The 23113-nt window shown below is 41.2% G+C and overlaps 1 protein-coding gene across 4 annotated transcripts in view; it reads left to right on the top strand.

The window, feature by feature from the left end:
• The window catches only part of CDC14A (cell division cycle 14A), a 170507-nt gene extending 157882 nt beyond the window's left edge, over window positions 1-12625 (top strand). For all 4 annotated transcript variants that reach the window (XR_004383811.1, XR_004383809.1, XR_004383810.1 and 1 more), the window contains one exon: window positions 12284-12625. Coding sequence is in view for 1 of the 4 variants with exons in the window: in XM_032867221.1 (XP_032723112.1) it covers window positions 12284-12313 (30 nt within the window). In the remaining 3 variants the exon portion in view is untranslated. The remainder of the gene's footprint in view (window positions 1-12283) is intronic.
• Window positions 12626-23113: the final 10488 nt, after the last annotated feature.

The following is a 23113-nucleotide window of genomic DNA, read 5'->3' on the forward strand; positions in this document are numbered from 1 at the left end:
AGTTCCATTACTTTCAGGTGTACAACAGTGATTCAACATCTCTATGCATTCTGCCGTGCTCACCACGAGTGTAGCTCCCATCTGTCATCATACAATGCTATGAGAATGCCATCAATTATACTCCTATGCTGTACTTTTGATCTCTGTGACTTACTCGTTCTATAACTGGAAGCCTGCATCTCCCACTCCCCTTCTCCCATTTTGTCTGTCCCTCACCTACGTCTACTCTGGTAGGGAGTAGTTTGTTCTCTGTGTTCTCTGTCTCAGATTTCACCAGGGCCAGACCAGCCCTGATAGCCTGTGAGTAGGTTAAGTTCTTCTGTGTTCTGGCATGAGTCAGAAAATAAATATAAATTATAAATATAAATATAAATATATATTTTTACTTATATAAGGAATTAGTGATCCTTAGAGTAGGACTTGGAATAAGATCAAAATACTGGATCCAGCTCAGTAAAATGCCCAGTTTGGTGGAAATCTGAGTGATCGGCATGTGCATGAGAGCTTGCTTCATTTTTACTTTGGAGTAATGTTTGTGTGACGGTGATGAGCTACTTATTGTTTGAACATTCGTTCCCAATAAAATGCTTCCACTTTCCAATGGGATGTTAATAGCTTTTCTGGATTTAACCTTCATGTCTTTCCTCTCTGCCTGTTCCCCACTCTACAAACTGTCATCCAGTTGTGATTTTAATTCTTTCTTTTAAGTTTTTTTATTTATTGGACAGAGAGAGATCACAAGTAGGCAGAGAGGCAGGCAGAGAGAGAGAGAGGGGGAAGCAGGCTCCCCGCTGAGCAGAGAGCCCAATGCGGGGCTCGATCCCAGGACCCTGAGATCATGACCTGAGCTGAAGGTAGAGGCTTAATCCACAGAGCCACCCAGGCGCCCCCCAGTTGTGATTTTAAATATGATCTTGAATCACAAATCTTAAAGATTAAATATTATATTTAATACTAAGGATCAGTACCAGCTTTCTAACCTGTATAAACATTTAGGTTGCTGTGGTTTTCCCCTCTTCTCTCTGTGTTGTGGCATTACCTTAAATGTGATGGAATTTTCAGCTAAAGGATGTTACTAATACCGAGAACATGAGCTCCATCTTTGAACTGCATCTTTGGCCTTTATTCGGCATTGGTATTCTTTTGTTCCAAGGAGACTGAGATTGTTACTTGACAAAGCATCAAATTGTTTGAGGTCAGCGTGGTTCAGATGGTGCCTTTAACTTTGCATATAAACTGTTAGGTACACACCGTGTGTGCGGATACAGCTAAGGATCTTTTCAGTTTCCAGGGTTAAACCATGGTTTACATTAATTTGCTGTACAAAGCCAGTCAGCTGTGTTTAACTCTCCATTTGAAAGGACTCTTTCAAATACAGAACTTTAATCTCAAGTACATCAGAATTATTGCCTTCGTTGTTCATTTTAATTTGACACCTTTCTTAGGCGATATCAAAAACACTGCTAAGTCAATAGAAAAGAGTCATTCTAATCTTGCTTTATTCGTTAATTTGGCCAGGAGTAGAGAGATTTTTATATATGTATAAAGACTTGTCCAGTTAAAAAAATTATCTACTATATATATGTCTACCATAAGTGCAGTATTTTTTTTTTAAAGATTTTATTTATTTATTTGACAGAGAGAGATCACAAGTAGACGGAGAGGCAGGCAGAGAGAGAGGGAAGCAGGCTCCCTGCTGAGCAGAAAGGCCGATGCGGGACTCGATCCCAGGACCCTGAGATCATGACCTGAGCCGAAGGCAGCGGCTTAACCCACTGAGCCACCCAGGTGCCCCAGTTCAGTATTTTTTTAATGGAGGAACGTGAAAGACATATAAACCATTGCCTCCCACTAGATGGAAACTCCATTAGGGCATCTTCTGGCCTAACCTAATTGATCGTTTGCCCTCGTTTTTCTGGTCCCTTCTATCTGGCTTTGCAGTACTGCCAGAATCTGCTTGAAATACCAGTTTCCTAATGTCCTTTGCTTAAAAAGCTTCTTTGGTTGAAGAACAACACCAATTTTTCTGAGATTTGTCTCTTTTCCCCTGCAGTTCTACAATTTCACCATAATATACCTAGGTACAGACTCAGTATAGTTTCTATTTTGGAGCCTCAGTGTCTGCTTTCAATCTCAGGGTTGTTGGCTTGTTCAGTAATGGAAAGTCCTTAGGCATTTTCTTCTTGGACATTACCTGCCTTTCCCCTACTTCTTCTTTTGTGACACCCCCTAGACTTATGTTCAGTCTGTCCTCAGCATTTCTTACCTTCTGCTTTACATTTTTAAATTCAGTTGCTCTGGTTGTGTTCTGATTGGATTCCTCCTGCTCTTTCCCAAACCATTAATTCTCCTTTAACTGTGTCCATTCTGGAAGGTATCCCCAACCTACTGACCTTTTGGTTTCAACGTCTCTGTCTTTTATTTCCAGCGTTTCTATCCATTCTTTAGGACAGCCATCTGTTTTTCTTTGGGCCTGCCTATTTTTATTTTGTAACTTCTCATCCTTTTTATGGGTATTCTTCATATTTTCACCTTGAGGATCTCAGATGCCAGGTCATCATGAGATGGTTTCCTTATTTGCATTTTAGCAATAAGTGAGCTTTCCTCTCCTGGCTGGAGGCTTTGCTAGTTCTCTTGGTGTTCATGTTCCTTGTGTCATGAATTTAGAATTTAGAATTTTAGAATTGTCATTTGTAGGTTTACACTGGATAGAAGTTTTTGCTTCTCTCCCCTCTCTCTGTGATTTCCCTTCCTCACCCACTGGCTTTCTTCTTGGTTCCCCTTGACCCGCCCCCTCTCCCCCGAAGCCCGGGGTCTTCGAGTCTAGAAACAGAGCTCAGGACCCAGGCTCTGTCCCTTGCTGAGCCCCGCAGGCTGGCTTCTTGAGGCAGGGATGCGGAGCTGCATAAACCCTGGCCCCAGGGCGGTTGGTTGCCTCTTCTCCAGCCCCCTTCCCAGGTGGGAGAGCCTGATCCCAGCCCCAGTTTCAGTCCTGCGGCCTCGGGCCTGTAGACCCTCAGGAATGGAACACAAGGCCACCACTGCTCCATGGCCAGTGACCTACCGCCGTGACTTGATTTGTTTGTGGGCCGTAAAAAAGCTGACCATGTTTTTGCACCCTGTTGTGCCTTTTCTCCCATGCATTTTTTTTTTAAATATTTTATTTATTTATGCAGGAGGGAGAGGAAGGGAGAATCTGAAGCACTGAGTGCAGACCCTGACGTGGGGCTTGGTCTCATGATCTGAGCCAAAACCGAGGGTCAGCCGCTTAACCGACTTCGCCAGCCCCGTGCCCCTCCCCCACACATTTTATCCTCACTTGGCTTTATGAGGGTGAGAGAGCTCTCTCTCTGGGCCTCAGTTATAGGAAAACTCATCCCATTCATGGAGTGCCCACTCTTAGGACCTCATCGTCTCGAAAGCTCCCTCCTAATACCATCCTACTGTAGATTAGGGTTTCAACACGGGAATTTGGAGGTGGTGGGAAAGACAAACATTAAGACCGTCGCAAGCAGTAAACTAAGAGAAAATTAAAATGTGTCTATTTGAAAGTGAGCAAAAGAAGGTTGCCCTATTCCAGGCTAATTCCCCTTATTCACCCCCTAAATTCAAATTGCTTTCCCTCTGGTAACTCCCAAATTTTTACGGTGAGAGGTAAATGCTGGCTTCTGACATTTTAAATACTGACTTTAGACTCTCCTCTCCTTTGAAAACTCCACCCAGTGATCTCCTGCTCCTTCTGTCCCCATCACTGCCATCTACTTACCTTCATGCCTTGAGGACTCTGGCTTTACTTTGCAGCTACTGCTAAGTTTCTCTAGAACGTCTTCCTGATCGTGACAGTCATCCTCATCGGTGCCTCAGTGAGTCACTCCGCTGTGCCAGGCATTGGACTAGCCACTTCCTATATACATTATCTTATTGATTTAGTCCACAATTTAAAGATAAGGATATCAGGACTCAGAGAGTCAGTGACGTGACTAAAGTCTCACAGCTACTCTATTTTAAACTTTCTTAACTCGGGTGATCTTTATTTTTATTCACTTGGAAGTCCATTTCATTGACCTTTTCGTCACTCAGCACATTGCTTCTGGTACCTTGAATCCTGGGAGGCTCTTCTCAGACAGTTAGCCCACTACTAACCCTTCCGCATGACCTCTCTATGACCCCTGCCTGCCTCCCCAGCCCTCTCCGTTCCCTGCCTTCTGTGACCCACAGAGTCCTTTCTGCTTTCTCTTTCCAACATTCTGTTAGACTTGGGACTTCCTTCTGTAGCCACTTGATTGCTAGCCTCCAAAATAAGATCAATCCGGCCATTTCCTGTCTGTTCTGAGTCTTTCTTTCTAAGCACAATTGGTGAAAATGCCATCACCTGGCTGCCAACTGACTCCATTTCAAATGAAGTTCTAGTGCCTGGCCCCTCCGTGCTCATGAGTACTTTAGTTATCCCATTTTGGCTCCCTTGCTCTTCCTTACACCGGCTGTTCCAAAACTTCTCAACATTCATTGTTAACACTGTCACTCCAGCCTCCCGGGGCTGGTTGGCTTTGCCTTGAATCCCACTGAGAACCTAGAATTTATCAGGAGTGATTTCCCTTTACTGTCCTCTTTACCTGAAAGTGTACCTGCATCTGACTTGTCCTTTTTTTTTTTTTTTTCTTCCCTTTGGATTATAGGAATCATTACGATTGACCTATGGCAATTCTAGTCCCCTGTATTGTTCTTCCCAAACCATTCTAGGGAGTTGCCTCATCCACTTCCTTCCTTCTTTATGTCTTGAGTCTCTTACCCTCCATTTTCCTATCTCCTCACTACAAACAGGTATATCCGAATTGGTCAGAGTGGTCTCGCCAATCACTTCCCTCAGTCCTGTCACCTCTCACAATGTCTCCTTTTTTTTTTCCAGATAAGATTTCACTTATTTATTTGATGGAGAGAGAGCTAGAGAGCACAAGCAGGGACAGGGGCAGAGGGAGAGGGAGAGGGAGAAGCAGACTTCCCACTGAGCAGGGAGCCCCCACATGGGGCTCTATCCCAGGACCCTGGGATCATGACCTGAGCCAAAGACAGATGCTTAACTAACTGAGCCAACCAGAAGCCCACAACGTCTCTTTATGGCCAAACTTGGGGCAAGAGAGGCAACCCCCCATTCTGGTGAAGGTCTCTCCCACAGGCTGCCCTTGACTTCTTTAAGGCCATATCAGATGATCTCCCTCTTAGTCTTTCTGCAGCATTTGACAATGTCAGCCACCCTTTTTGTCCATTATTTTTTGTCTCCTTTGAGTTTTAGAATGCTATTTTCCCATTTCTTTCCCTCCCTCTAAACTATTACCTGTCTGTCTTCCTCTGCCTGCCCCTTCATGATTTTTCCCAAGACTCTGACCTTGGCCTACATATCATCTCCTGGGCATTGGATCTACTTGTCTAATTTCTTATGGGCATTACCTGGGACAGAATACATGCTCCTTCAGTTGCCTGCTCCTCCTTTCATTTCTTGCCTTAGTAACTATCACCCAAGCTAGAAATCTGGTATCTTCTTTGACACTACTCCTGCCTTTCCCTCTGCACATAGAGCCACTCAGTCCTATCAGCCATCCCTCTGAGATGTCTGGTTTTTGCTCCTCCATTCTCATCACTGTTGCCCTAATTGAGGTCTTCAGAACTATCAGAATAGCCCTTTAAATTTTCTTCCTGCCTTAAGTGTCTCTCAACTTCCATCTTTTCTCTATACTGCTGCCAGTGTTAGATTTGTAAGACACACTGATTGAATCGTTCCTATGTTCCAAATTGTTTATTGTCTCTGCTGTGCCTGTGAGGTCCTGTCTGGAACCCGTGACCTGCCACTAGGGCCCTTCCCAGACAGACCTTGTGCCCCACCCCCCACCATCTCTCTCCAGCAAATCCTGCCAGGCATGCTGGATACTCTGCAGGAGCGCCACATCCTGCCCCATGCCCGAACCCTAGTGCATGCTGGTCACTCTGCTTTTCCTCATCTCTGTGTGGTTTTAGAATTCCTGGCCTGGTTCCATAGTTATATATATATATATTTTTTTTTTAATTTTTATTTATTTATTTGACAGAGAGAGACACAGAGAGAAAGGGAACACAAGCAGGGGATGTGGGAGAGGGAGAAGCAGGCTTGCTGAGCAGGGAGCCCAATGCAGGGCTCAATCCCAGGACCCCAGGATCACGACCTGAGCCGAAGGCAGACGTTAATGACCGAGCCATGCAGGCACCCCTACAGTGACCTTTTTGATGCAGCACTTGTGACCCATCTTTCTCCACTCTCGTAGGGCTTCGTTCATAGCCCGTCCACCGCTGCTCTCATATTCTAGTTAAACTGTATGTGATTCTCTCTTCTCTCTGCTGGCTTTCAAGCTTCTTAGAGGGCATCTTTGTTGTCTCAGGTTCCAAAGTATAGTGAGTGCCTCATAAATATTTATTGAACTAAAGATTGGATAATATATCTAGGACCGTGAATGCAAAGCAAAGAGCGAAGGTGCCTAGGAGCCCATTATCACCCGTAGCACAGGAAGCACTAACAGAACAGAAAACAGATTTTCCGTTTTAGCTTTAATATACAGTTACCTGAGAGGTTTTTTTTTTCTTTTCTTCTAGAAATGTGGCTTTACTAAAGTAAGAGACAATACATTTTAACCGAGCTTGCATCAGTGTAATTTTAGAGTTCAAACGAACTGGAAACACTCACGAATGGTTGGCTGAGTCAAATAGAGTGTCAACAACAATCTGTCATCTAACAATTGAGCTTTTTGTGATTGTTGAAAAGCACAGATGAAGTTCACTCAGAAAAAAAGAATCTATTAAAAGTTAGGTAGGAAGGTGAAAGAATATTTTATATAGCATTTTATTTAACCGAAATTGGCTTGTTAAATCTTGGGGTCTCTGAAATGCTTCGAGAACACCATAGAAAAATGCTTGCACCTCCTTCAAGGCTGATTTTATAAAAAAATCTTAGCCTCTTTGTGTTAATATAATGCCAATAAAACCTTATCCAGCTATGTTTCTCTACTAGTGTTATTGGAGAAGTATTATTATGTTAGCAAGGGCAAAAACTTCCAGTATTCTGAAAACACATTTGTGGAAATGGGTATCTGTGAGCACATTTTGTGTGTTGGTAACTTTCAAGCAGTACAAAAACCAGAAACTCTTTCTTGCAAAGCCATAAAGGACCCGAGAGTATAGAGGCATTTATAGATAACCTTATTATTCCTCAGTGTTTATTTTTTCCCCATTTGTTCATTAAAATTCAATACTGGAGTTATATATAAAATAAGATACCATATTGCCAAACGTATTTTTTTTTCTTTCAATTATCTATGCCATGAAAACAAACCACTTTGAAAGGTGCTTTTTGCCTCTGAGTTAGAACTGAAACCAAGGGTAGCAAAGTAGACTACTTTCTCTTCCTTAAGGGACTTGGCAAGATGGGGAAATGCAGGAAACAAAAGGTCAGTGTGGCAAGAGCCCATGGTGGTTGTGAGTCAGGATACTGACCTAGCAGGAAACTCACATTCCAGGTCATAGGCCCTTTGTTCTAAGTTACGTGAACATAAAGACGTCATTTCATTCATTTGGTAGCAAAGACCTAAATTTTTCATTATTCTTTACAGCTTGCTGTTTTTGATAGTCATGCATAACTGTATTTATTAACCATCTTACAGTATTTATATCTGTAATTATTAGACATTTTTCTACCATGATTAGGTAACTGGGCTGTTTAAAAAAGAAACACCTCCAGAACAGCTAAATTTTTAAAGTCACTACCTACATCTGCCAAAACAGATTAGTAGCAAATTTCCAGAACTGAACAAATTGTCTTGATCTCCTTACCTAACACTTTGTTTTATGTCAAATCTAACTGCTTTCAGGGAACAAGACTTCTTGATGGAAGCTTATATTTTGACATAAAAATTTTGGGGGCTGCAAGTGTAAGGTAATTTTATCCTTATTTTGCAGGCTGAATATTACTGTATTATTAGTTTTATGGTATTCACACTATAAAAAACACCATATATTCATGACAGACTTGATCTGGTCTTAGCTTCGGTCAAACTTACTGGCTCAGGAACTTGAATATCCTGTTGGAGAAATTATACATTTATAAATAAGCGCTACCTTGTAAAGTAATATTTACACCTCAGGTGCCCCTTCTTCATAACCATATCCATTGTCATTCCTGAATTTTTGTAAAAATTTCAGATGCATTGGGTATTAATTTTTATGATAAACATTGGCCAAGCAGAATTATAACTTTAATCGGAGTACTTAAGCTTAGGTATTTTTGTAAAGAAAATTTCTTTTTAGCATATTCCTGAAAATTACTTTGGATTCGGTCCTAAAAGGATTTTTCATTTTAAAATGTCTGTATCTCCTTAATAGTATCATACATACTGCTTTCTCTTTTTGTAATTTAATATTTCTTTTCTCACCCAGGCTCATAGCCTGCTTCTGGTTATTATTTGTCTGTGTTAGGGTGACAGACGATGTCCAGTTGACTATGCAGTGATCACAGGACAAAAGCTAGAAGTGTCTTGAGGTGTTGTACTGTGGTGTCCAGAGGTTTGGGCTTTAAGCCAGACTGCGGAGCTCCACCGCCTCCTCCTTGTGTGACCTAGGGCAAAGCCCTTCACCGCTCTGTGCCTCGATCTCCTCATCTGTAAAATGACTCATTTTACATATATAAATGTAATACATATAAAATGTTTAGAACTGTACCTGGTATGTAGGAAGTACTCAGTAAGTGTCTATCATAGAGTAATGGACCTCTTCAGTCATAGATCTAGTTTATTAAGAATTCCAGACAGTGGTACTTTAATCTATTTCCTGAATAATAAAATCAATAGTTTTTTCAAATGTTTATGGAGTACAAAATACATTTGCATCTTTGCTATAAAAATTAGCAATGCTAATAACTGGTTATTGTGTTTTCTGGGATATTTATTGGTAACTTTAGGATACAGCTAACAGATGAGCCAGAGGCCCTCGACACAGCCCATCATGGAAGCGTGTGGAATCTAAATTCCACTGTCATTCCACATGATTGCTTCCGCAGTGAAAAGGCCTTGAAATACTAGTTGCGGTTTTTTCGAGTGAACACATCTCCTAGACTTTAACAGTTCTCTTTCTTCCCTAACTCCACTTCCATTAAGATTTTTGTTTTAGATTGAAAATGAAAGGAAGGTACTTGTTCCGAAATGCTGATGTCAGAATAATTTGTTAAGCCCAATGTATTATTTCCTTTAACTTTCTTTACACCATATAAAGAAACCATGGAAGAATCTGGGTCTCTTATTTTTATCCCCCAGGGCCAAATGTATACTGTTGCTGTTTAATAATGATTTGTTGAATGAATTAACCAGCATGACAGGAGGTCCATTCTTCAGCCAAACTATGTCTTTATTTGTTTAAGGAGGATCCAGAGCCGGTGAGGCAATATGAAGTGAGCACACTGGGTGGGAGGCGAAGGGAGGCAGTAGGGATTGTGGGGGACAGTATCTGCAGGTTGGATTAAACAGCAGCCGGGTTTACGATCTCTGCTGTGTGTAAGGAGAGGCTTCTGCCCGGAGGCAAATGTGAATATTTACTTCATACATATGATAGATATCCCTAAAATTATTCTAGACTGTTTTCCAGGGGCATCACGATTCCATAAAAGAAAGAAAGATAGGAGGGGCGCCTGTGTGGCTCAGTGGGTTAAAAGCCTCTGCCTTCGGCTCAGGTCATGATCCCAGCTCCTGGGATCGAGCCCCGCATCAGGCTCTCTGCTCAGCAGGGTGCCTGCTTCCCCTCTTCTCTCTCTGCCTGCCTCTCTGCCTACTTGTAATCTCTGTCTGTCAAATAAATAAATAAAATCTTTAAAAAAGAAAAAAAAAAAAGAAAGAAAGAAAGATAGGTACCCACACATATTTACCCCCTATATATTGATACATATTAAAAATACCTTACCTGGAAGAAAATTTAACAAAGGCCACTTGCCTGGTGGCTGTTCATTTGCTAGATCTCTGTCTATTGAGAACTGATGGAACTTTAGGGGTGCTTGCAAAAACAACTCTGTTCTAAATTTATGGCAATCTGAGGAGCTACGTAATTGCTGTCAGTGGTAGCATGAATAACTTTTCTAATTGGAACAAAAGCCACATTTAACTATTCCTACGAAAGCATTGGCCCGCGTACAGCATGCACACTTTGCAGTCTTGCCGCTGGGGAGACCCTACGGCTCTGCCCTCCCTGCCTACTTGCCAGACTTCAGAAGAAACTAGGAAATAGCAGCCAGAAAAGTCAGAGTCCACTTTGAAGCTCTGATTGTTAGGAGGGCAACTGGTGGGCCTCCACGTTAAATGTACGAGAGCTTCAAGACATTAGACTGTGGTTTTTTTTTTAAAGATTTTATTTATTTGACAGACAGAGATCACAAGTGGGCAGAGAGGCAGGCAGAGAGGGTGGGAAGCAGGCTCCCTGCTGACCAGAGAGCCTGACGCGGGGCTCGATCCCAGGACCCTGAGATTGTGACCTGAGCCAAGGCAGAGGGTGAACCCACTGAGCCACCCAGGCGCCCCAATAGTGCCCTACTTCTTGATCGTCTCCCCTGTTCTGAATCCTTGGCGTAAACCATTCTGTAGTGAGAAAATCAACCTGTCAACCTTTTCCATTCTTCCTAACATTTCCGTTCTCCCTCTTCACATGTCCCCTCTTCCTGGAAACTTGCAGCCTCAGAAACCACTCCCCTCCCCAACCTTCCCTTCCCACTCCTCGCCTCCTGCTTTGCTTTTGTACAGTGTTACCGGCACCCTCTGCCCATTACTGAATGTTGACACCTCTGACGTTTCACTCTGTGTTTGTGTGATGGTGCAGGTTCTTGCCAGCCGAGGGCAGGCTGATAGCTTTTTGACGCTGTACATGGCTGCCCACAGGGTATAAAATTCACAAGGATTGTGAAGCAATGAGAGTGAACAAAGAGAGTTTGAATCCTTTTGTAGATGATTTGCCCAACAGATTATTTTTACTGATATGCCTACTGTCAACAAAATGCACTAGTCTCAGAATTGAGAAGACCTGTGAATACCAGGCTGCAGATAAGTTTGAAAAAGAATTATTGGGGGAGGAGAAAAGGACATTTGGTAGCAAATCAAGTAATCTTTGTTGTTTTGAGGTGCTAGATAAGAAGAATTGTGCAAGAGAATTTGTTCATGTTTAGACTGATTTGTGTTCCCTCTTTTTTTTTTTTTTTTTAATTTTTGTGTTCCCTCTCTTTAACTGCTGTTTGCTGCTCAAAAATAAGTATCTGGCAATTTTTTTGGAACTATCTTTATCTTTTCCTGGTTAATATCTATTATCAGTGCATTCTTTTAAAAAAAAAAAGATTTCATGTATTTATTTGAGAGAGAGAGAGAGAACACATGTGCATACTGGATAGGGGCAGAGGGAGAGAAGGAAGCAGGCTCCCAGCTGAGCAGGGAGCCCAATGCGGGGCTCGATTCCAGGACCCTGAGATCATGGCCTGAGCAGAAGGCGGAGGCTTAACGCACTGAGCCACCCCAGCACCCCTTATCAGTGCGTTCTTGATTACATATCCCCATCGTGTTCGTTATATGTGATTATGTAATATGTGGGAGGGATTTGCATTATTTATTTTTCTCAAAAGCTGCCCACTATTGTGTATGACTGCAAGATTCTTCTACACAAATGCTTTTGGGTCTTAAGCTTAGATTTCAAAGCTAGTAGTGCTCTGTATCCCCCTAAATGGAAAGGATTTGTAAGCTATCTATTAAATTCAAGCATTCTTAAGGAACTTATTTAAGTGATGGCTAATTCTACTGCATTAGAAGCACTATTCGATATGCATTAGATGCAATAAAGTATATATAATCTTACAGTATATTCTAATAAACCTCAATTCAGTTACAGATGTCGTTTAATATCTTTGAGTCAAACTTAGTATTATTGCATAAAAGCTGAGAAGTGAGTTTGATGCCACCCACCAATTTGCACATAACACTCAATTTTTAACTGCTACGAACAAATCGTAAGCCTTTTAAAATACGGTTTTCTTGCAATCACATCACATAATTGAGTATCTTATTCTTAGCAAATGCTTTGTGGGCTTTTTTTTTTTCATCCTTTTCTGTTTTCTTCTCAGTATATTTCATTGATCTTTTATATAATAGATGCAAACTGTCTTGTGTTGAAGGAGGAAGCTGCAGGTGTATTACCAGTTTCGCATGTGATGGACTTTAACCTGGGTTTCTGTCTCTCCCCCACACAGTCCCTTCAGTCTGAATATGTTCATTACTAAGCCCCCGCCACTCCGGTGAAAGCGCTCCGCTCTTAGACACCAGGTCTTCATCTGGACAAGCAATGCAGAGAGAGAGAGAGAGCAGCTGCTTGTCGGAGGAGTCTTTCTGCCTTCCCGCCTTAAATTAAGGAGAGCGCTAACATAAGACCTTCAAGAGACTTGAAACCAGAAAAACTCTGGCTAATGACTACACTAAATGCACTGAAACTAGGTTTATGGAGCTGTCAACACTCAGACAGTTGTAACGTTGAATTTGGTATCTTGAAAGGTTATTTTTAATGTATTTCGGCAATACATCTATTATTACATGTACAGTGTTACATTATGTATGTATTGTGAACTTTAAGAGACTATTTTGATAAATTTATACATATATAAAATTATGTAAAAACTAGACTATATTTTGACTTAGATTTTTCTTGCTGTTTGCTACCAAAAATTTGTATTTTGAATTTGTTTAGTATGGTTTTGTCTACAACAAATACAATAATTCCTCTTTATGAAGAAAAAGTAAGGGAGAAAGTTTTTAGAAAGTGATTTTCATGTTCCCATTCTGAACAGGGCATATCAGTTCATCCTTTTGGGGAGTCAGTCAAATATGATGAGTTTATCCAAACTGATCTCTGGGGAGAGGAGGATGATTGGTTGATAGGACTTATTTAGACTACTTCTTTTCCCTTTGTTTTTGTTGCCGAGCCATTTCATTTCTCATCCTTGGGGGGCTTTAAAAAAATTTAACATCCAGTTGGAGATCAGAACTCCCTGAATGTTTCTCCTGAAAACACAGCTTTGTGTTTTCTGTGTGAAATGACTCAACATTCCAAATGCCTTTTTTCTCTCCTCCTCTCACAAGAGCCCTGACCCCAGTTGGGACATTCCACGCTTGGTACGAGGTTGTTGTCTGTAAGCACACATGGTCTGGCACCTGTTTTAAATCAATGAAGAGAGAAAACTGGAAAAAAAAAAAAAAAAGATGCCGCTAAGTAGTTCTCTGTATCACAGGAGATATGAATGAAACAGAGGACGAACACCTACCACACAAGCTAGCGTATCAGAAGCCTGACATGAGAATGAAGGCCCTCCTTACAGGTGTTCAGGGCCCATTTATTGAGTATAATCTTGTGTTTTGGCCTCAGAGGCCCGGAGGCTTCATTTCTCCAGACAGCTAGGAAGCCTTCGATGCTTATTTTTTCCCATGCTGCCTCAGAAGGCACCTCACACAGTTAAATGGATCCACATGAAGTGCTCTCCTTGCTACCACTGAGTTATTTAGAATCTGTTTATTTGAAGGGGGAAGGGGTACCCGGAGTCCATTACACGTGCTTCAGCAAAACATCATGTCCGTGTTTTCCATTTTAAAAAGGCATTTGAATGACTGTTTGGCTCAGGTTTGTGACTTAAACTTCAGTAACTGCAGTACCAAATAATTGCACTAAAGCTGACGGAAAAAAAAAATGAATTGTATGTTTTAGGAGTTAAAAATTAAAATAAGTGGAATGAAATCATATAGCTTTTCTAAAGCCAGAATTGTAACATATTTTATTATGAGTTGTTAAAAAAGAAAAAAAAAAGATTGGTTAGTTGTATAGGAAGATGGTAGTATTTAAAAAAAATTATCCATGGGAAGTAATTCAGATGACATTCAAGAAGTGGGGAAAAGGGAACCATGTTGACAGTTTGAGTTCTGTGAACACTAATTTGTGTGCAGCTATTAAAATGATTGTAAAATTGACTACTATAAATTTTCCATGATTATGTGTGTATATTAGTCACAGGTATCTACATGTGTATGTCTTAAAATGATCGGTACACATGTAGATACTGAGACAAACCAAGAAGTGTATGTATATAATATAGAAAGTATATAGCAAAGTAATTCTACTCCAAAAACAAAACTTGTTGACATGTATTTTGTTATGAAGTTTACCTTCCAAAAGAGATTTTGTTCTATTTTAAAGTGTAGAAGAATGCACTGCTAATAAATAATAAACGTTTTATGCAATTTATGTTTTCCCTGACTTTTATAATTTGAAATTTGAGTTATCAATGTACTGAAGTCTCTTTGTAATTTTATGTTTGATCCAATCTGGTTGGTGCCTTTCAAGTGTCTCAGGCTCTCCATTCTGGATTTTTAGTTTATCTTTCATTGACTTTCCAGGTTGTGGCCATTTTTTGAAGTGTATGACAATGAGCACAAAGAAATCTTTGACTTTGCCTTTCATAAGTCGTATAACGTCAGGCTCTTGCTGTCTTTCTCTCTTTCATTTTCGTTTCTGTTAATAAAACACTGATTGTGATCCGAGTTTGGGTCCTACTTGGTCATTTATGACCATTGGGTGATCCACTGGTCATCAGTGCCTTTTGAGAAGAATGGCCTTTTTTCTTAAAGGAGAAATTATGGAAAAAAATCAGATGGAACAAACCTCACCACTTGGATGTATGTCCTGAAGAGCCAGCTTGAGAAGAAGAAGCTGTACTATTTATTCAAGATATTTTATGCATTAAACTGGATCTCTTTGTGTTGTGATGTTTCTGAGGTTTTGCCCTTCTCTTTTGTCTTTCAAAAATTTTTTTCAGCACACATGGGAAAGGGTGTGAGTGGGAGGGTAGTTTCTCTTCCTGAGTTGAAAAGCTGCCAATTAGCAGTTCTCACAACACTGCATGAGACAGTTGGGGTACGGAGGTTGTCATAGGACCACATCTGAGGGAAGAAGAGTTCTTAGGAATTCATGAACCTGTGTGGAAGGGCAGAGAATCTTTTTCTTCAGATTTAGATCTTATGAAAAAAAAAATAGTAAAACTAATCCGTTAATTCCAACAGATTTCTTCACCTAGCCGTCATGGAGTTCACATGGTTTTGTTGTCGATGTTCATTGATTTATAAACCTCCAGACACATCCAGGGAGGTTAACCCATGTATATATTCAGCTGAGGTGCAGCTAACAGCAGGAACACGAGTTTACCAAGGATAAGCCACAGAAATGTATTTTCAAAATTGTTGGCACTCGTATGCTTCCCTTTGTGATATTTCTGAAACCGTCAATATGTTCAAAGTTTCTCTGCTTGAACCAATGGTTGGTCTGTCAGCTGAATGATACTCTGGTGTTTCATGTTGTAGATGGAATCTGTGCTCTTTCCCAAAGTATCCTTGGAAGGCAGAGTTAACCGTGCCCGCAGAAGCCTTGCAGTCTTCTCTGTAACACAGCAGAGCGAGAATTCCGTCCCTGCCTGTCTCGTCTGAAGACTAATTAGGGAAATTTCCAGTTATGGCAAGACTGAATGTGTAGCATAAGATAAAACTCCCTTATTTACCCATAGGTCTCACAGTAGTGGCACCCAGGGCATAGAAAGTAGAAAATAATTGTATTAAGTTATTTTGAGCTGGATTGAAATGTTAATATATTCCCACCCAGTTCCTTCTCTATGGATTGAATTATGATAATCCTATCAAGAAAGAAAAACAGCTTTCCTAGGGAATTTTAAACTTTTTCAGTGAGGGCAAGTAGAAACTTCTAGTGAAAGACTGCTTTTAAGGCAGCCTACAGTTCTTTGGAACCGGTTTTACATGGACAAACGTAAGTTTTCACTCACCAGACCTCACTTTAGCCGGCAGATCACTGAAACAGAGATGATTCGCGTCACCACTCGCTGTTTCTCCTTTGGTTCAAATCAAGTGGACTGAAGCTGTTCGGAAAGGTCAGGCTGCAAGTGAAAAATGAGTTCAGGGTAGTGACTGTGGAAATGACCCCAGCTGCAAATGTTTACCTTGACATTAAACTTGGGATTCGGGGGTAATGATCTATCAAATGTATTTTGTTTATTTATATTATGGGTCTCTCCCAAAAGGATTTCAGCTGGCTACAAAGAATGGACCAAGTGTACCACAGAGGAGCAAGAAGGGGCTTCGGACACCCAGTTTTTGAGGCAACTGTTGCTGGGGCTTGAAGCCGAGTTGAATAGCACACTCAAATGTCATAGGATATTGGTCCTCACGTCCTAGGCTGGGCAAATTTACACTAAATGCTCACCTTCGGTCACCTCCAGGACTCCTTATGGGAATTTATTTTACTCAAAATGTTAAGAATAGTACAGTATGTGATTATTAACTGTAAGTTCTATCCTGGTCAGTAGATCTCTAAGACTTACTCATCCTATATAACTAAGACCTTATACTCTTTGACTAATTTCTAGGAGGGTAGATCTTAGCTTAAGTGCTTTTGCCACAAAATAGTAATAATGACAATTATTCTAAGAAGATGGGAGGAAACTTTTGGAGGTGATGGATAAGTGGTTTCATGGACTTTCATGTACTTACCTCCAAACCCATCAAGTTGTATACATTAAATCTGCTCAGCTTTTTGGTTGTCAATCGTGCCCCAATAAAGTGGTTTAAAAATGTTTCGAAAAAGAGATGATCTCCAAGTGAGATTGTCAATCTCGACACCCAGATCTCCAAAAATGATTGTCAGGTACATAGAATAGAACGTTGAAAAGACAAATTGAAATCAGGGATCAGAATGGTATAATGATAGTCTATAGAAGTATCTATCTATCATTTATCTAGTGTATGTCTGGCCTTTACTGAGAGCTGATGGAGATGAAGGCGGGAAGTGTAAACTCTGCCTTTTTTATTTAGAAGTAAAACCTGGAAGATATGGGGGTCTTGGAGATTTGAAATTAAAGTAGCCAATCTGTTCTTGTCTTAGAAAAATAAAGTAAGACTCGGGAGGAAATGAGGTTTTGCCCTTCTCTTTTTAAAAATCCAGGTTTCAGGCGCTTGGGTGGCTCAGTGGGTTAAAGCCTCTGCCTTCGGCTCAGGTCATGATCCCAGGTCCTGGGATCGAGCCCCACATGGGGCTCTCTGCTCAGCCGGAAGCCTGCTTCCTCCTCTCTCTCTGCCTGCCTCTCTGCCTACTTGTAATCTCTGCCTGTCAAATAAATAAATAAAATCTTAAAAAAAAAAAGTGTAAAAATCCAGATTTCTTGCTGGCAGAGAGACTTTTCACACTGCACACTGCACATTCAGAGAGAGATACCCAAGAAGCAGGTTTCAGGCAGTGTTTTCAATTCTAGAAAGATAATTAGCTTCTAACGTAGCTTGGGTTGTAAATAACATGGCATCTCTTGACTATGAACAGTGGGGTTTTGGATAGGCCTAGTCTTTCCTGATTTGAGAAAGATATACAATATTCACTTCTCTCCCTTGACAATTCTTTACATTAATTTCCTTCACAAGTACAGCAGCCAGCCTGAGATTTTCCAGCTGCTTAAGGCTGAGTTAGTACCTTACTTTATCACTTAGATCACATGTCTTCAATGACCATTGAGTCATGGCCAGCGGCCGCGTCAATGACAGCTCTGCAGAAACCGTAAAACAGAGCAGAGACTTCCAGCTCGAGAGTGTCTTGGGTACTGGCAGCACAGAGCGCCGGCCTCGGGGTTCTCCTTCTCAGACGCTCCACCAGAAGCTGAGTGAGGGACACTGGCTCCGAGATGACTATCTAGTCGTGATGAGAAGTGAGAGACCCTGACACTCCACCAAGCTGACTAACTGAGATTTTACAATAGTTTGATCTATTTTAAAGTCAAATCCGTTGGGAAAATTATCCCTAATTAAGGATTCCTAATGAAGTGACAGGTGGTTGGATTTTTGGTAATCCGAAAGAGGAAAAGTTCATCCATCTGGTCTGGAAGAGCTGAACGTCAATGACTAAGCCAGGAACTAATTATCAGCCATTCTGGAGCTAGGAGAAGGCCTGTTTGTTGGGGTCCCCAAGGTCACACCCTCCTACCACCACCGCCCCCGCCTGTTTCTATGATTTTTTAGGATTCATATGACTCAGCATATGTCTGCATTCACAGCTGAGATTTATTGCAGTGAAAGAAAACAGCAAAATCAGCAGAGGGAAGAGGTGCATGGAGTGAGGTCTGGAGGACGCCAGGTGCAAGCTTCCAAGGGTCGTGTCCCAGTGGAATCACATGGGATGTGCTTAATTCTTCAGCAACCAGTGGTGACAACACAAGTGAAGTGTTGTCCACCCTGGAAGCTCATTAGAGACTAAGCACCAATGGGGTGCTTATTATTGGGGACTGGTCATGTGAGCGCCCTCTGATTAGCACGAACCAAAATTCCAGACCTCCTGAAGGAAAGCAGGTGTTCTGCATAAACCTCAGCATCTGCACGGTCTGGGCACAGCGAACTGCCACTATCATTAGGGGATGTCAGGGCTGAAAGCTGTTTCCAGGTGGAAGCCAAAGCCAACCTTGAAAACGGGCCTTTCTAAGGACACCAGTCTCATGCCCACTATGTAAACACATTCTTTTTTAAAAAAGATTTTATTCATTTATTTTTCAAGGAGAGCATGCAAAAAGCAGGGAGAGTTGCAGGCAGAGCAGACAGAGGTAGAAGCAGGCTTCCCGCGGAGCAGGGATCCCGATGTGGGGCTCGATCCTAGGACTGTAGGATCTTGAACTGAGCCAAAGACAGATGCTTACTTGACTGAGCCACTCAGGTACCCCAAATAAACATATTATTGTACACCGTACTTTAGCTAATTTTGTAGTAATCAAAGCCCATTTAAATGAATGCACAGTTTTACTTTATGAAGTTGATCCACAGTCTCTGTTTCTGAAGACTTCTTTGTGGAGGGAAGGAGTTGGGATCTAGTAGAAAGGAATGCTGTCCTTTTGGGTCTTCAGTGCTCCAGATGGGCCAGAGTTCTGTTTTCTGGTTTTTGTTTTTTTTTCAGGGAGAGAGCCAGAGGGAGGGACAGAGGGAGAAGGAGAGAATCTTGAGCTGAGTTGAGTGCCTTGCCAGGCAGAGCAGAAGCCAAGGATAGATCGCTTAATCAGCTGAGTCTCCCAAGTGCTCCTCTGTTTTTTTCTAAACAGATAAAATCAAAAGTGGTTTCCTTTCAGGGAAAACTAGAGTAGGAAAAATGTCCTGAATCATCTTTAAGAAATAAACTAGCCTCGAAATTTTGCTCCTATTATTTACCTGTTATTTAATAGGTGAAAGAAATTTAAAATATAGGTTAATACAGCTTTTTTTTTTTTTAAGATTTGATTTATTCATTTGACAGTCAGAGATCACAAGTAGGCAGAGAGGCAGGCAGAGAGAGAGGAGGAAGCAGGCTCCCCACTGAGCAGAGAGCCCGATGTGGGGCTCCATCCCAGGACCCTGGGACCATGAGCTGAGCTGAAGGCAGAGGCTTTAACCCACTGTGCCAACCAGGCACCCCAAGGTTAATACAGCTTTAACAAATCATGACTTCAAAAATATTGAAGTAAAAAAGTGATTGAAAAAAATTAAAGCTAAAAAATAGCGACCTCAATATAAATAAAGACAACAGTGAGGTTTTAAAAAAGGTACACTTAAAGCTATAAAAGTAGAAATTAAAATGATAAAACACTGATACAAATTGCTAAGCTGCTTTAAATGAGGTAAACAGCAAATCTAAAGAATGAGACCGAAAAAATAAAGCACTTAGGCACTAAAAATTTAAAAGGATGAGCTGGAATAATCTAAAATAAATGAAGAATAAATTTTAAAAAGACCTGGATTTCCCAAAAATTAAAAAAACAAAAGCACCAAATAATAAGTTTATAACATTTTCAACAAAGCAACAGGGCTGCTTGTGCAGAGAATGTTACAGATGCCCACAGGCTTCCCACTTCGCCTGATCCCCAGGTTGAGCTACTCTGGACAGGCATTGTGCAAGTCAAAATTCCCAAGAAAATATTCTAGAGAAAAGACCTATGAGCCGGACATTTCGTCAGCTCAAATGATCCCAGTTATATTTCCAACCTGCTATCCTCAGACTTTTCGTAAGATTTTATTTATTTGAGAGACAGAGAAAGAGAGAGAGCATGAGAAGGGGGAGGACAAGAAAGAGAGGGAGAAGCAGACTTCCCGCTAAGCAGGGAGCCCTATGCGGGGCTCAACCCCAAGACCCTGGGATCATGACCTGAGAGCAAGGCAGACACTTAATGACTGAGCCACCCAGCGCCCCCCCTCCACCTTGGGGGAATGTTAACAATAGGTTTTTTGAGTGTTATTATAAGCCAGACAGTGCACTAGATGCTATAAATCTATAAGTAAATCCATAAGTTATCTTGCTAGACATTACTGAGAGGTTTTAGGTGGAGGAAGCGGACGTGAAAGATTTGTCTGCCCAAGGTCATACAGCCAACAAACGGTCAAGCCCAGATTTCAACATGGCCTTAATGGCAAACCCAAGTTCCTGACATGTAGCCAGTCTGATGGATGTGAAAGGGCACATCAAAATAAAATAACCAGAAACATCTCCAGCAAGGCAGCTGTCAGCATGTTAAAGCTTCAGGCTGGTGTACACATTGCCAAACCCAGAAAAAGTTTGGTTAAAACATGCTATGGCTTTGAAAATAGACCATGTTTGGGGGCAAGGAGCTTCGAGACATATATAAAATAATAATCTCTTGCTGGTTCTCAGCTAGCAGGCAGAATCTAAAAAGTCCAAGAATTCATACCCTGGGACCTGATGTAAGAAAATGCAATTCTTAAAATTGTAAAAAAAAAAAAAAAAAAATGTTTTAATGTAACATTGAAAGGATTAGTTGGCCAAAAGGCAGAAAGTTCAGATTTGAGATTTCCACAGCAACCGGCCCCTGCGCTATTGTGGTCTTCTCCAGAAAAAAGCAGCCCTTTCTGTGCTCACACAATGAGCACATCCAATAATCAGGTTGCGGTTGTTAAGGGATTCTTTAGATGAATTTTAACATTGTCTTAATAATAAACCCTGGGCAATTCTTTTCAAAGTTGTATCGTTCTTTGGCTTTCAATGGGCTTAAACACTATGCATTAATGTACCTGACTGTATTATAACTGGAATTCTACTTCATAACATATTTTATGGAAAGCACGTATTGTGTTTTTTTCTCAATATATTACTTTTATTTTAAGATATAATGTGATTCTTTTTTTTTTAAGATTTTATTTATTTATTTTACAGAGAGAGATATCACAAGTAGGCAGAGAGGCAGGCAGAGAGAAAGAGGAGGAAGCAGGCTCCCTGCTGAGCAGAGAGCCCGATGCGGGGCTTGATCCCAGGACCCTGGGACCATGACCTGAGCTGAAGGCAGAGGCTTTAACCCACTGAGCCACCCAGGTGCCCCATGTAATATGATTCTTGTAAAAAAAAATCAAGAGGCTTATAAGAGTAAAAGATTTAAATCCCTCAAATTGGCTAACCTGAATTGTGTTAACATAGCATATGTCCCGATCTTTTTTCCAAAAGCATGTTCTGCACTCAGGTAATGACTCTGTCTCAGTATCTGGAATGTTACATGTTTTCTTGTTTCTACACAAACACGCCCAGTGTTCCAAATGATGGCTGGACAAAAACAGGCCTTTGTCCCCTCTTGCGAATTACCTTTTGAGGCTTCTGCTTCCATATTTCAGTTGCCACATATTGTCAGTCGTTTAAGTGGTCCGTTTACTTTCCACCTTCTTCAGGAAGCCTTGTTGTGTTCGGTGAAGTGTAATTTTTCCTCCTCACTAAGCTGTGGCATCATTAATTAACGTATTTTTTTGTCGCTCTATCCCAGGTACCCGACTCATAATAGGTACAGATGAGATCCTTTGATTTCACTTTACTTCTATCTTTTTCCTATTTTCTCTGAGGGCTTCAGAAATACGTGCGGCAGAGATTTCATTTTCTTGGGTAGATTCTTAGCCGTTAGATGTAGAAATCTGAGTGAAGCCTGGTTTGAGATAGCTTCCTGCTAGGAGCAGCCCTCTGAAGAGGCTTTTTCAAAAAGGATTTGGGAAAGCTTAATGGGCTGCTGCCTCTGGTGTCTTTGATGGCCTAGAAAGAATTGAGAAAGTGAGAAAGGAATCAAAGAAGGTAATTCATACTGACCCCCAGAGACTGGAAAGTTGACTGCAGATTGCTATTTTATTCATTCATTCATCCGACCAAATTTAGTGAGCAGCTACTGGGGACTACAGATATAACTAAAACCTCTGTGCTCAAGCTCCTAGTCTTTTGAGGAACACAGACACTTGAACAATGGCCATCCATTTTGAGGATGCCATTTTCCTGGGAAATCTGGTGTTCTCGAGGGAGGAGCCAGGGTGTGGATAAAACGTGAAGAGAAGGTGTGGTCAGAGGAGGGTTTACACAGGAGGAGCGCGTGTTGAGATGGGTTTGAAGGCAGCAGGAGGTGTAGGAGTAAATATTGGTATCCCTTTTTCTAATTAAAAACCTGAATGTGTTCATCTGGCGAAGAATGAGAAGAAACAGACCAGTGGAGCCATCTGGTAGTGTGACTCCCACCAGCTCTCCATCCCAGCATGCTCTGTTTCTAAACTTTAAGGTGATACCAAGAGGAGAAGAGATGGTTTGTAAGAGGAAACCCTTACTGCTTTTCCACAAACAGATGACACTAAGAGATGAATAACTTTTTAACACCATAGGAATATAACTTTTCAGACTGTCCATTTCCTCAACTGGCTGTATTTAAAGGATGTATGTAAATTTAACATAGAAACAATTGTAAAGTGAGTTTCATATGAAACTATGATTCTTAATTCTGACTGGATTAGAATCACCTGGGGAGTGTTTTTAAAATAATGGCACCAAGGCCCTACCCTAGACTGGCTGAACCAGAAAGTGGAGCATTAAGCCTGAAACTTTTTCTAAGCTCTTTCTTCCCTCCTTCCCTCCCTCTCTCCCTTCCATCCTTCCTTCCTTTTAAAAAAATCTTTTCCAGTAATCCCTGGTAAACACCAGGGTTAAGAAACTTGGAGAAGAAAGCCAA

The sequence above is a fragment of the Lontra canadensis genome, unplaced genomic scaffold, assembly GCF_010015895.1.
Source record: "Lontra canadensis isolate GAN:19392208 unplaced genomic scaffold, GSC_riverotter_1.0 scaffold33, whole genome shotgun sequence".
Taxonomy (NCBI): domain Eukaryota; kingdom Metazoa; phylum Chordata; class Mammalia; order Carnivora; family Mustelidae; genus Lontra; species Lontra canadensis.